Source organism: Channa argus, chromosome 5 (assembly GCF_033026475.1).
Source record: "Channa argus isolate prfri chromosome 5, Channa argus male v1.0, whole genome shotgun sequence".
Lineage (NCBI taxonomy): Eukaryota > Metazoa > Chordata > Actinopteri > Anabantiformes > Channidae > Channa > Channa argus.
The window spans coordinates 25,721,519-25,734,933 of record NC_090201.1 but is presented as its reverse complement, the minus strand read 5'-3'; the positions used below and the strand labels follow the sequence as shown (position 1 = coordinate 25,734,933).

At 42.6% G+C, this 13,415-nt stretch overlaps 1 protein-coding gene and 2 non-coding genes across 3 annotated transcripts in view; 2 read left to right on the top strand and 1 right to left on the bottom strand.

Annotated features, from left to right (window-relative positions):
* rims4 (regulating synaptic membrane exocytosis 4) overlaps positions 1-3,988 on the bottom strand; it is a 43,759-nt gene extending 39,771 nt beyond the window's left edge. The window contains exon 1 of the mRNA XM_067504490.1: positions 3,007-3,988. Coding sequence (XP_067360591.1) covers positions 3,007-3,103 — 97 coding nt within the window. The 5' untranslated portion in view covers positions 3,104-3,988. The remainder of the gene's footprint in view (positions 1-3,006) is intronic.
* A 7,705-nt stretch (positions 3,989-11,693) lies between these two features.
* On the top strand, positions 11,694-11,765 carry trnat-cgu (transfer RNA threonine (anticodon CGU)). Its single transcript has one exon. It is a non-coding gene; the product is annotated as a tRNA-Thr (tRNA).
* Positions 11,766-12,287: 522 nt separating this feature from the next.
* Positions 12,288-12,359, top strand: trnat-cgu (transfer RNA threonine (anticodon CGU)). Its single transcript has one exon. It is a non-coding gene; the product is annotated as a tRNA-Thr (tRNA).
* Positions 12,360-13,415: the final 1,056 nt, after the last annotated feature.

Sequence of the window (13,415 nt, the reverse complement as noted above, 5' to 3'; positions counted from 1 at the left end):
TCAGTTCTGATATTGAACGTGTCTTGCGAAGATGCACATAGGGAACAAAAGTGCCTCTGCAGGTTGGAATCTGGATCCTTACGTGTGTGTGAGTCCTGTGTTGGGAAGACGCTTAACACAACTAAACTGGATATGATCTTACAATGGAATTAAGGTCAATTAAACCATAGAAAGTTATGCTATAAGTTGATTACTTTACATGTCTTGACTCACTCAAAAACTTTATAAATAAATATATCTGCGCTGCTGCCTGTGCCTTTCTACATTTTGGAAAATATTCACAAATAATCAATGTTCTGTAGCTCCATATTTACCATTAACCCAAATGTCTAATAGCTATGAAACCTGCAAAAAAAACCCTAAGCTGAGCATAACATTTAAATGCAACACAGTGACCTCAGCGATGAGCAGCAGAACTTGTGTCTAGCAGCCACGAATAACAATATTACCAGCGCTAAAAATAATGAGACGTGTAATGATAATTACCATTCTTATGTCTTTGCGACTTTCTGCAGCAGAGAGAACAGGAAGTGAGCGAAAGAGAAACAGGGAATGAAATTCAATAATGGTGCACAGCTGGATGCAAAGCAGGGAGGTTGTGATTCATTCAGACACTCCCAGGCCACTGGAGTGCAGGAAGAATCACTGGCATAAAGGATGATGTTTGGGAGGGATGAGCTTTACTAATGCAGAAACCAGCATTCATCAGCATGTTTATGAGATTTGAGTCCTATAGCAGTCGGTCTTTGTGATTGGAACCAACCACATATTGTAGTGCAGGACAGTTAGACTAACCCGCTAAAACACACCAAGCTGGTCAAACCCACTTCGTGAGAAGCATCACGATCATTTTCTTCTCAAAGTCTCCCCCTGCCCAATTCTGCAAGGGTGCACAAATACCACGAGTTGCCAGCATGAAAAGCAGCACGTGTGAGTGGCGTGCAAGATGCTGCTGCAGAGAAAGATGAGCTGTCGCCCTCGTAGAGCTTTGGGGTGAATGGTTTGTTTAGTCTGAGCTGCTGCAACTCTTGGATTCAAAATGATTGTGATTTACTATGTAAATAATTACAACAGGTGGTTTCAGCCAAGCAGAACATTTGGCCACGTACGAACTGTTCCAACAAGTTATAACTGTGAAAAGAAAATGTACTCGATTACTGACCATGGTGTTCTCTTTCATTGTTATTCCATTATGAATAAGGGTTATTCACCACTTTTTCTAAATTAATTATATATTATATAATTTTTTTTTTTAACAATCTCTATAGACTCAGCAAACACAAATCCTATGATGGCCGAAGACGGCTACTCTACAGCTTATCTTAGCCATAGACACGCTACTGCTGCACATGTTTCTTCATTCAGAAATGGGTGCAAAAAAAAAAAAAAAAAAAGTATCCCCTAAATTCTGAATCCCAACAGTTGCACTGGATCGGTTCCAAATTAATGATGATTCATTGTTCATGATAATTTCAAGAATGTCCTTCAAAAAAGATCATCTGTGTTTCACGCAGGTTCCACTTTAACCAGTGGTCTGTGGCACAACCTCCTTGGGAAGATGCATCAGACCCAAGATATGTGAAATAATGCTCTAGCAGTGTATTAAGGCACTGATCCTCTACAAGTCTTTGAATTTAAATGATTTCACTCTCTCGCATTAAGCCCGTTATTACACCCCTTAAAAACAGAGATACTTTAATTAATTCATTTTTTAAGCCCTGGTTTTATTGCTGCCATTCTATAATATCATACTGAGTTTGTTTCAGAACAATACGCATTACATCATGTGATGCACTGACTTGGTGGATAAACTTGATCCTACAGACAATGTCATAAAAGCCTGACACAACCACACAGGTGTGTACACACAACTACTAATGTTGGGAGAATTGTACTAAAGTTTTGCCGATTTTGACTAATCAGAATCCGGAATGAACTGTTTATGGAGGCACACGCACCTAAATCAAATCTATTCAAAGTTAAATTTAGACTACAGATGTGCCACGTGATTTTGAAGAACCTGAACTGCAACAACGTTGGCTCGTGGCTCAAACCTCTGCTTGGGTGAGTTTTGTCTCAGTAAAGTTGTTCTTTCCTGTTTTGATTCTACGGGGCCTCACATATAGGAAAAGTAATTTTCCGAGATCCTAATGTCAAGATGTACATGCATGCACACATACAAACCCTGATGCATTTAATTGAAGCCCAACATTATCACTTAAGTGTTACATCAGTGTTTTTTTGCCACACTTCATTATTTAAAACTCTTAAAACATATTTTTCATGTCATTCAATGTCTGTGCATTTTGCTTTTTTTTTTTTAAAAAAAAAAATGTATTCAAACAACAGCTCAATCATTCACAATGAAATACAGACGGAGTGATATGTCTGAGCTGATGTCTTCAAATGTCTTCTTCTGTCCTGCTATGGACGTTTTCATTTTGGTGTAACATAGAACCAGGCAACCATGGCATTTAGTGTTTAGGGTTTCTTTTGAGGGTGCAGCAGCAATGAGATGGAAAAGTGGCAGCTCAGATCAATGAGCGGGTTACATTTGCTTCACTTTTGACACTGTCAGTAAAGATTAAAGAATAGTTCTGGCACTTAGTGGCCCCTGCAATCAGGGGGCATAAACACATACTTACTGCATAGTACTTTCTGCCTAAATTGACATGCCAGTTACCAATTTTGCAATGTCAACATATTGATAAATCACATTCAATCTATCCTGTTAACAAATCAAAGGCAAAAAATGGATACTGGAAAAAAAAAGGTAGATCACTTGTATATTATAAATAATATACAAGGTGTTTGTTTATACTCATTTTGAAGGGTGATTTGCTGAACAACAGTTTCCTCTGAGCCTTGGTGGATTTATGTAACGCAGTGCCTGTCAATGTGGATGGAAGCATCAGTTTTCCAGCAGACAGGTGACAAAGAGCACGTGCCCCCCCGTGTCCTATATTTTACGTGTTGTGGTTGCGTGTGAGTGCGGCTCCCACTCACCCCCGTCGTCCTCGTCAAAGGAGTTCATGCAGGGGAAGTAGATGGCGAGGGCCTCGAAGGACGCCGACAAGCTGATGCGACTCTGCGATCGCTCCATGTAGAGCCCCGCCGTCGGGCCCGGGTCGGCCGGCTTGGCCAAGCGCGGCTGGGCATTCTTCACGCGGAGTACGGCTCGCGGCGTCTTGGATGGCTGTCAGCTGCCCCCTACGGCAGATCCACTTGACCCCGAAAAGAAGAGTCCAGCAAGAACCCCGGAGAGAAACTTACTCGCGGTAAGTTGACATCAAAGAAAGATGTTGGCGAAACCCTGCGAGGAATCACAGAGGTTTGATACGTGCTGCACACTTTGGCGGAGGGGAAGTGATTAACCAGTCACATTCAGACTGATGTATCTGTGGCTGTGTGCAGCGGACTTATATCCCTCTTTATATCCTCTCTGCGGGCACAAGTCAGCATGTCACATCTGACATCCTCGTCCCTGCTCTTGTTTTGCTCTCGCTGAAAGAAGGAAAAAGGGAGGAGACGCTGGCAGCCGACGTGGTGTTGATGTCCGGCATGAAACGTGTTGCTCCCCGACTGAATCAAAGCTTGCTGTCGCGCAGCCTTGTCATTTCCTCATGTCTCGACACGCTAGAGGACTGTAATTCGTGCAGGGGAACGGACTTTCAAAACCCAGGAGGGTGGAATCTGCAGACGCTGTTACAAATCGGCTTCGCTTCCAGAGCATCAGTTGCATCAACTGGGGGCAATCTGTTGCTTCTGCTTTGCTTGGAATAGTATCGCAGATAACGTTCAGCTGTCCTGCTCGTCCTCTCCTCTGTCGGTCCCGTGTCGCTCCGTTGCAGCACCAACGCTCCACTGTCTGTCTGCTCCTGAGACGGGAAAGGATGATCACAGAGTCGGAGAGGGAGGCTGCGCTGTCTAACGGCTTGTGTCCGACTGGACTCATTCACTGAGCGAGCTGCATGGAGTGAGAGAGGGAAGGGAGGACGGAGGGGGGGAGGGGGGAGGGAGAGGAAAAGGGGGCACTTGGAGCAGACTGTTGCTGGCAGCCCAACCAATCAAAACGTGGATGAGGGAATATGGGTGTGGCTCGGTGACAGAGGAGGTGATGCAGAGCAGACAAGTTGCTCTCTTTTTCCTGCCTCCAGCTCCTTGAGTCCCCTCATTTCACCGATGACCAACAACTTTAACTTTACAAATATTCCGGAGAAGAAACTATAACTACAACGAAACTAACTACAACTAAGAAACTGGGTGTAAAATGAAAGATCCCAACCTCAGCCTCTCTCCAAATGCAAAGAGCTGTGCTGTATAAAAAGAAGTGAATGTCGGGCACTGTTAGAGTGTCTCTCCTTAGGGTCTGTTTTTAGCCTGTGTTTTCAGTCCGACGGGACAAAATGGATGCCAGTTTTCAGCAAAAGTCAGTTTTGAATCAGCCCATAATTCGTTCAAATGAAACTGAGCACAAACCGCTCGGTCTAATACACAAAGAATATAATTCCCTTCCCTGTGTACAACACTATTTAAGTGTGTTTTTAACATACAATTCCACGTGGGTGTCAGTGTTAGCAGGCAAGCTGGGATTTGTGGTGATTGTAGCCTCCTGTGGAAAGGTTGTTGTTGTCACCGACTGTTGATTTTGGGTTTCTCTTCCCAGTCTGTCTGTCATCAGCTGTTGTTGTATCCTAGGCTGTTTGTGTGTGTGTGTGTGTGTGTTGCTCAGCACACCAGTGGTTTCTTTCTATTTCAAGTCGTAGTACTGGCTTTGTCCAGTGTTGAACAGCTCTCTAGTTTTCATCTTGACTTATTAAACAAACAAATGCAGTCTCAACGGCTAAAGACCTCGGCTATGAGCAACAGTAGTAATTTAGAGCTATATATAGTTCGAATCTCACAGGGCACACGTGGGTAACGAGAAAGCCCCAACACGTTCTCGTCCCACAGCGTCGCATGATGATGCTTCCAGTCCTTGTGTTTTTTTTTTTGAGTTCATTTAAAGAAGCAGTTGAAAAACAAATTGCACAAATAAATTTGCATTTAACTTAAGTTGACAGGTGTTTTAACTAGTGCATGAAGGAATAGTTCTTTTCTGTGTGTCTATCATTTCTGCGTATGTTCGTTCCAGTCTTTGTGTGATTTTGTTCATGCTCCCCTATTAATCTTCACTGCCTTCCATTTCTCCCCCTTTCTCACCCGTTCTTTCTCCATCTCTTTACTGTGCATTCTTTCATTTCATTTTCTGTGGAGCAGAGAGCGAACATGGGAGGAGACGGATGCTCCATTCATCTCCTTACTTCAGTGGACGGAAGCGACAGAGGGCACACACACACACAATGGAAAAAATCAACCATAGACGAAGACACACAAAAACACATGCACACATGGTCGTATCCTAAGTACTCAACACACACATCATTGCACGTGGGCAGACACTCGCATTGTTTGTGCATAATAAGCAGGCTTCATTACACAATGTCACTCAGAGAACAAGGCACTAATATATCACAGCGCATATCTGAAAATGTCACAACCGCTGTTTTTTATAATGTCTCGAATTTATTCTGTAAAGTGCCTTGAGATGACTTCGTTGTGAATTGCCGCTATATAAATAAAGTTGAATTGAATTGCGTTCATCACCAGTTCCTGTAAACATGTTTTCATTTTCATGTATTCTCCATTCTTGGCTGTCAGTGTCCCTCGTTAAGAACTCGGTTTCCGCCTTTGGAGGGACACAGACTGTGGACGCGGTTGCTTTCGTACTGCAACTGAAAGTTCTGCATGTGCACATGAAAGAAGAGCGACAACCCTAAGAAACAAGGACAACACTGTGAAAATGCCTGACAAGAATTGGAAGAACATGCATTTACAGTGCAGAAGAGAAGCATCCAGTCTGGTGCTGGACTCAAATATTATGCTGCACACAGAATTCAGCACACAACCCTGTCTCCTAAAAAATGGTCCCATACAACTAAACTGCCAACGTGATTGCATTTTATGTAGCTGCAAAAAAAGTTATTCATCGTGTTCCAATGCAACGTGTTTTATGAATGACACAAACTGTTAGGTTCAGGCCAGAAAAACCACTGACGTTAGGGTTAGAGAAAGATCGTGGATGTGAAGCGAGGAGAAGCTGGGGCGGTAATGGGCCAAAAGGCGCACAGTGCCGACAAGTCAGAGGAAGAAGCAGAAGAAGAAACGTTGCAGCCGTAAGTTTAATGAAATTCAAAAGGAACCAAAACTCTGGGCACCCCCTCTGAACCCCTAACAGCCCATTCGCCTCCAGAGCTGTGCAGTGCCGGTCCAAGCCCGGTAGAAATTGGGGAGGGTTGCGTCAGGAAGGGCATCCGCTGTAAAAACTGTCAACATGCGGACAATGATTCGTTGTGGTGACCCTAAACTCACGGGATAAACCGAAAGGACAAAAGAAATGCTTCCATACACACAACGTCTCTTTCATATAAGGTCTTGCATATTTCAGGTACACAAACCAAAAAACCACATACTGCATTGCTCTCAACAGCACGGCTCAACAGGAGAAGAGTCCAGGTGCTGAACTGGCAAATGAAAACATTTGGCGCATCATAAAAACAAACAAAGGCCCAGAACTGTTGAGCAGTTAGAATCCTGCACCAGGCAAGAATGGGACAACATTCCTGTCCTAAACTCCAGCAACTGGTCTCCTCACTTCCCAGACATTTACAGAAAGCCGTTAAAAGAAGTTCCAACTTTTTTGGGATGTGTTGCTGCCATCAAATTCAAAATGAGCTAATATTTTCCATGAAATGTTAAAATGTCTCAGTTTCAACATCTTATGTGTTGTGTATATTCTATTGTGAATAAAATGTGGGTTGATGAGATTTGCAAATAACTGCATTATGTATTAATTTGGGTTTTACACATCATCCCAACCTTTTTGGAATTGGGCTTGAACATGTCCACATATTGTTGTTTTAGGTTGAAACGGATCCCGTTCCACGGCTCCTCCGGTCACATGTCCAAGTGTCCTTGTGCAAGACACTGAACCCCAACCTAGTGGCTCCCTCCTGATTAGTGTAGGCCAGCTGCATAGACGTGCCCCCATCGGTGAGATTGAGAATCAGTATAAAGTGCTTACTTTTAGGTAGAAAACTGCTATATATATAAGTACAGGCCATTTATCATTTAGTTATGTAGGAACGTAATTTTTTAGGGACAAAGTTGCAGCACAGTTTCCACACAGATCCTCACTGTCTTGAATGCAGTTTGGCTGAAGAGAAAACATGAGCAGGCTTTTGGGGGAGGGGTGTTATCCCCCATTTGAATCAAGCTTTTTTGTTGTACAGTGCTACAAGAAAAGCAATACATGTATAAGTAAAGAATAGTAAAAGAATAAATCAGTGATGTCAAACAACCAAGTGCAGATTTAGTCTTTTTTGCCCTCGGACACAGTATTTTTACTCACTGGCCTTTATATCATATTTGCGCTTTGTTCTGTTTAGTCGGGAACCTGCCGATGCCTCATAAAGAGCATTTTCCCCTGCGATGCTTCCATCCTTGTGTGCTCTGCTGTGTGTACCTTGTCCGGGGAAGTGCACTATCGTGTTGACAAGCGTTCGGCTGCTCGCTGTGAGCACTCTGTCCAAGCACGCCTTATCACGGGAGCACTGACCTTTTACTACAAGTACCTGCCTCCACCTTTTCCGTGTCACTGCTTGTCTCTCTGCCTCCGTGCCTTTTGCGTCCATCTGTTCTCCTGTCATATGCTCTGCCTTGATTTTTGCATCTCTGTTCGTCTTCTGCTCCTATCATCATCTGCCTTTACTTGTCTGCTTGAGTCTCCTCACAGGTTTGTCCACCTGCAAGTACTCTCTTCCCCTTATTGTCTGTCTGGATCCAGCTTCCTGTCTTTCATGTGTTTTTACCTGTATTTGCTTGTTTGATGATACGTGCATTTTCCTTACTCTGCTTCTCTTTCTGTCTCCGTAAAGCTACGTACGTCCAAGTGAAGTGAAAAAAGCTGTGACTGCTGCAGCATACATACCTGCTCTGAACTTCACATCCTCTTTGCAGAAACCAAAATGATGGTGTCCCCTGTTTTTGCATGACTTTGTCTGAAGATGGTTTAGTTCTCCATCTGTGCAAATGGAGCGAAAGCTCTTCATTTGAATCTAACGCTCCATCACTGACAGATGACAGAAAAGATACCGTTACATGCCGACATAGGCATTATGTCACTACCAGGTCATTTGGACAAGCTTTTGTAGTTACAGAGAGGTTGTTATCTGTCTTGGAATTGGTGTGTCATGTGTTTCTTTTCCCTCCCCTCAGACGCATACACTCATCTCCACTTTTAATTAATGTCTCAGAGTGTAGAGGCAGCAACTTTTTGGTTCATTCTCAAAGTAATCATCCCTGCTTATCGTGCTATTGTTTCATCTACTGTTTTTCATAAGGACAAGGGTGGTATGAGGGACTTTGCTGTGTTTTGGTTTTGAGAGGCTGATAGAAAAGAGAACATGAGTGTTTAAGTTAGTTAGAGCACGAGTACCACGAGCCACATAAATCAGGAGATAAAAGTCTTTCCCCTTTGACCTGGACAGTGCAATCAGGGGTGGTGCATCAAGGTCACATCCGCCCCTCACCATCCGTTTGACTGCCCGCCAGTCCAAACTGGGACGTTGCCACGGCAACTGCAGGTTGCAACGTCAGGATCAGCTGACACTGATGTGAGCTGACAAGACCAGCCAGGGAGGGAGAGGGAGTGAATTGAAAGAGAAAGAAATAATTAAGGAACAGGCCGGGGCCATGAGGACATTTTGGTGAAGTGACATTTTGGTAAAGAGTCAGATAAAAGAGATGGAAAAATATTAGGGAGTCAGTGATTAAAAAGTAAAGAAATTAGAAAGAAAAAGAAAGAAATTACTCCAACTCTTAGCTCACACACACACACACACACACACACATACAAGCATGTAGTCCACTGGGATTATGCAATTGAATGTGTGTTATTCCATCATAATCCTGCCTCACATAGAAACGTTTATGAGCGGAATAGCACACGTCTCTTATTCTTTCTCATTTTTGTCATTTCCTGTGCTTTGGACATCTCTGTCTCATACATAAACACACACATTAATGCAGCCTTACACCTGTTTTTCTTTTACTCAATTTCCATCTCTATATTATAACAATGTCTATCTTACTTTTGCAATTCAGCTTTCAATTTTAGTTTTCTATTTTTATTATCTTTCTATTGTGTTTCAATATTTTGTGTTCAGCTTTTCTCAGCTACTGGACAGCTAATTACATCTGCCAGTGCCTCTCCACAAGACCCTCTGTCCAACACACTTATCTCAGTGATGTCAAAGTCTGATGCAATACGACCTGACAGTTTAAACTGAAGTCACATCGGAAAACATCAGATGTTCACAAGTTAGCACCACATAAGAAAGTGACTGGTGTCTGATTTGAAAAAAAATCTGATATGGGCAAAAAATTTGGATTTGGGACACTTTTGCAAAGTCATGGTGTCCACACACAAACGCGCACAAACGTACTACAGCTACTACATGCATTGCTGATAATAACAACACTATTTAACAAGTCCTCTAGATCTTCAAACTCTCATTCAACCCACAGAGGCATTTATGGAACGAGTGCTCCCACATAGGGAGGCAGGCATTTGCTAACGTCCCCCTTTTGGCACCAGGAACCACAATGCCGGATGGTGCGACACAATTATAATAGTTATTATTTTTCCTAAATAAACATAAAGCTGGATTACAGCTATGCAATCATAGCCTTTTGGGTAGATCTTTGCCTTTGTTGACCCACCTAATATTTCTGTCTAAATTGATTTTATTTTCCTGCTTTTCCAAACTACTAAACCCTTAATACAGGCAAGGCAATGCCATAAGCTGGCCGCTGTAACCCGGTGGTTTGGTAGTGCCTTAAAGGCACAAACTGGGGTTACATGAAGCTTGTGTTACTGTATGAACCTAACAGGAAGTTATTTAAAGTACTTACTGAGACAGAATATTACTTGTCTTGCAGTACTGACATAATTTATCACATCTGCCTGCAAAGGTCTGCACAGTTTCCTACACACTAGCTGATGATCGTGTAGACTTGGCACATCGTGTGTTGGTAAAGAATCTTGTGCTTCTAAAACACACACACAATGACGTCAGGCTGTCAGTCTCGCTGTGTCTCTGGGGTTCATCCAGGAAGAGACAGAAGGCTGAGCAGCCAGAGGTAAAGATGTCCACAGTGAGTGTGTGTGTGTGTGTGTAACAAGAATGTCTGTGTATGTGTGTGAGACAACAGAACGCAGAGAAAGATTTACTCTTCTTTTCCTTTGTGCTTTTGTGTGTGTGTGTTCATGTGCAGGGAGGGGATAGGGATGGATAAAATGTTATATAACCATGTCATGATGGATCACCAGGTAGCCCTGTACTGTATGTTTGTGTGTCCTTGTATTGCTACATTTGTGAGGACCAGTTTGCGATTCCAACCTTAAAAGTGAGGACATTTTGGCCAATCTATTGTAAAGATCGAGTTAAATTTAGTGATGATTTTTTTGAAGAGCTGAAATAATTATTACGCTGATGAGCAGAGTTGGGAATGGAAATTCAGTTCCAAAGGAGAAGTAAAAAAAAATTTATGTATTAGTCCCAGGTCCAATTAAAACAAAACAAAACAAAAAAGAACTTTTTGCTTATTGTTTCATAACAAAAGCTACATATCTACAAGGAAGTACATAGCTGTCTGCCAGCATGACCTGTCCACGTGACCAGAGGCGTTCCATGCCAGCAGGCAAGCCAGGCAGCTGCTTGGGGCCCCATGCCAATAGGGGGCGCCCAAGGGCTGAAAAAAGTTACACTATGTACAGCACTGGCTTTGTGCAAAGTTTGCAATGACACTACCAGTTGCAGACCTCCTTAAGAGGCCCCCGACCCTCACTATGTTGCAAGTAGCGCGTGATTCAGTGTAAACAATGAAACAAGGAAAACCAGCTGATGAAAATGAAGAGGAGTTATCATTCTTTTAGAAAAAAAAGAGGAAGACGAGAAAAAGCAAGATAGTGTCAAGTGGAGCAGTGGAAAAAATAACAATTAAATATAAATAAATATAATAAACTTAAATGCTAACGTGACACTTGAATAAGACACTAGAATACTTGAATAACAAACACTTGAATAAGAAACACGTGAATAACAAAACTTCCACCGGTATCACATTGTTTCTTTGGTTTACTTTGACATTTAACTTAGCTAACAAAGTTCGCAGAGCAGCCTAATGTGTCCAACTTGCTGGAGTCACCAAAAGTCAAATATTTAGCTTAGCTAGCATGCTGCAAATAATAATTTTTCCCTAGGTTGCCAACAGACTCTTGGATCACCTCTGCACGTGACAACTACATTAACACAGAAGTATGTTGATTTATTAAAAAATGAGTTAGCAGTCCTGGCTAACGATGCAACTTATAACGTCAAGTAAGTGCAGATTCAATATGTTACAAGCATGTGTGTGTAGCTGTCATGATAACCTTGTCAGGATCACTAACTTTACTTCCCCGTTCAGGCTTTTATTAAGTTTGGTAAGAGGCAAGCTAGTTAGCTGTCAATATCAAAGGACAATCAGAAACATTCAGGCTTAGTCTTTCCTTTTAAGGTCTCCAGGATTGCACAGCACCATTAAATGAAGGCGTGGTGGCCAAGTGGTAAGGCGTTGGTCTCGTAAACCAAAGATCATGGGTTCAATCCCCATCCACGCCTTCTAATTGTAATTGCTTTTTTAACCTTGCTCCTGCTATGTTAGAATATGCTGCCACACTCTGAAAATACTTTGTTAATGTCCTTAACTGTTTGCATTGTACACTATCACATTTATTTTTGGTTAGGTATTGCTGAAAGTAAATAAAGAACTCACTTCGGTCACGTGCAGTAGTTACTGTACCCATTTCTTCTGATGTTATAACTAAGTGCATCCATTAAGAGGACTTGAGTTTGATGTGTTTTAAGAAATTGGTAAGAGGCAAACTAGTTAGCTGTCAATATCAAAAGATAATCGGAAACATTGAAGCTTAGTCTTTCCTTTAGAAGTCTCCAGAATTGCTGACACAGATGCAGAGGAACACAACTCCTCTAATGAAGGCGTTGGTCCCTTAGTACAAAATGGGTTCAATAAGCATCCATGCCTTCAAATTGAAATCATCCCTTTAACAAATTAAATATTTTCTTTTATAGTCTTCAGGATTGCTAACAGACTTGTAGAGGAACACAGCTCCATTAAGTGAAGGCGTGGTGGCCAAGTGGCAAGGCGTTGGTCTCGTAAAGCAAAGATCATGGGTTCAATCCCCGTCCATGCCTTTAAATCATCCCTGTACAATGTGAATTGAAAGCAGTGGTTTGTTTTGTATAAAGCACAAAACTCCGTGTGTGTACACTTATGTTGTGCCACTAATGGATTCTGGAGTTCTTTTTTTACATTAGGAATTGGAGATTCACCATGGGTACGTTCCACTCATGCACTACCAGGCATGCCATTGTGCTATGGATCCTTACTCCTACATCTTTCCAAGCGGACCCCCTTCCACCATTTCCTATCTTTACATCAAATCACCCATCTTTGCTGCATGTAAAGATTTTCTCTGTGGGTAAAAAGGATGGTGGGCTAAGACTATGCATTGATTACTGAGGCCTAAACCAGATTGCAGTTAGGAACAGGTATTCACTCCCACTAACCTCTGTTGCTTTTGAACTCCTTCTGCAGAGGCTCTTGGGGTTCGCCCACTTTGACAGTTGCTTCATAAAGGGTTACAGCTCCATTGCGGCACCTCCCCACCAACTCACATCCTCCAAAGTCAAGTTCACATGGTCCACCTCAGCAACCACTGCCTTCAAAAGAGTCAAATCACATTTCACCACAGCCCCCATACTCACCTTGCCAGATCCCGACCTTCCATTCATTGTGGAGGTTGAATCCTCCCGACTTAGGAGTAGCAGAAGTTCAGTCACATTACTCCAAAAAGGACAGTAAAGTAAACCCATGCACTTTTTTCTCCCGCTGACTTTCTGCAGCAGAGAGGAACTATGATGTTTGCAACAAAAACCTCATAACAGTCAAACTAGCCTTGGAAGAGTGGCGACATTGGTTGGAGGGATACAAACAGTCTTTCTTGGTCCTTACAGACCACAATAATCTGGAATACCTCTGCTCTGCTAAAGGCCTAAACACCTGCCAGGCCCTGTGGGACCTCTTTTTTGCTCCCTCTTATACTGCCCTTTGACCCAGATGATCAACCTCAGGACCCTGACTGCGAAAGTCAACCAGGAAGACAAGGCCATTCAAGCCCTTGCCCATGCACCAGCACATTCCACTTGTCCGCCACACCTTCTTTACGTTCCTGAGAATCTTTGCTCTAA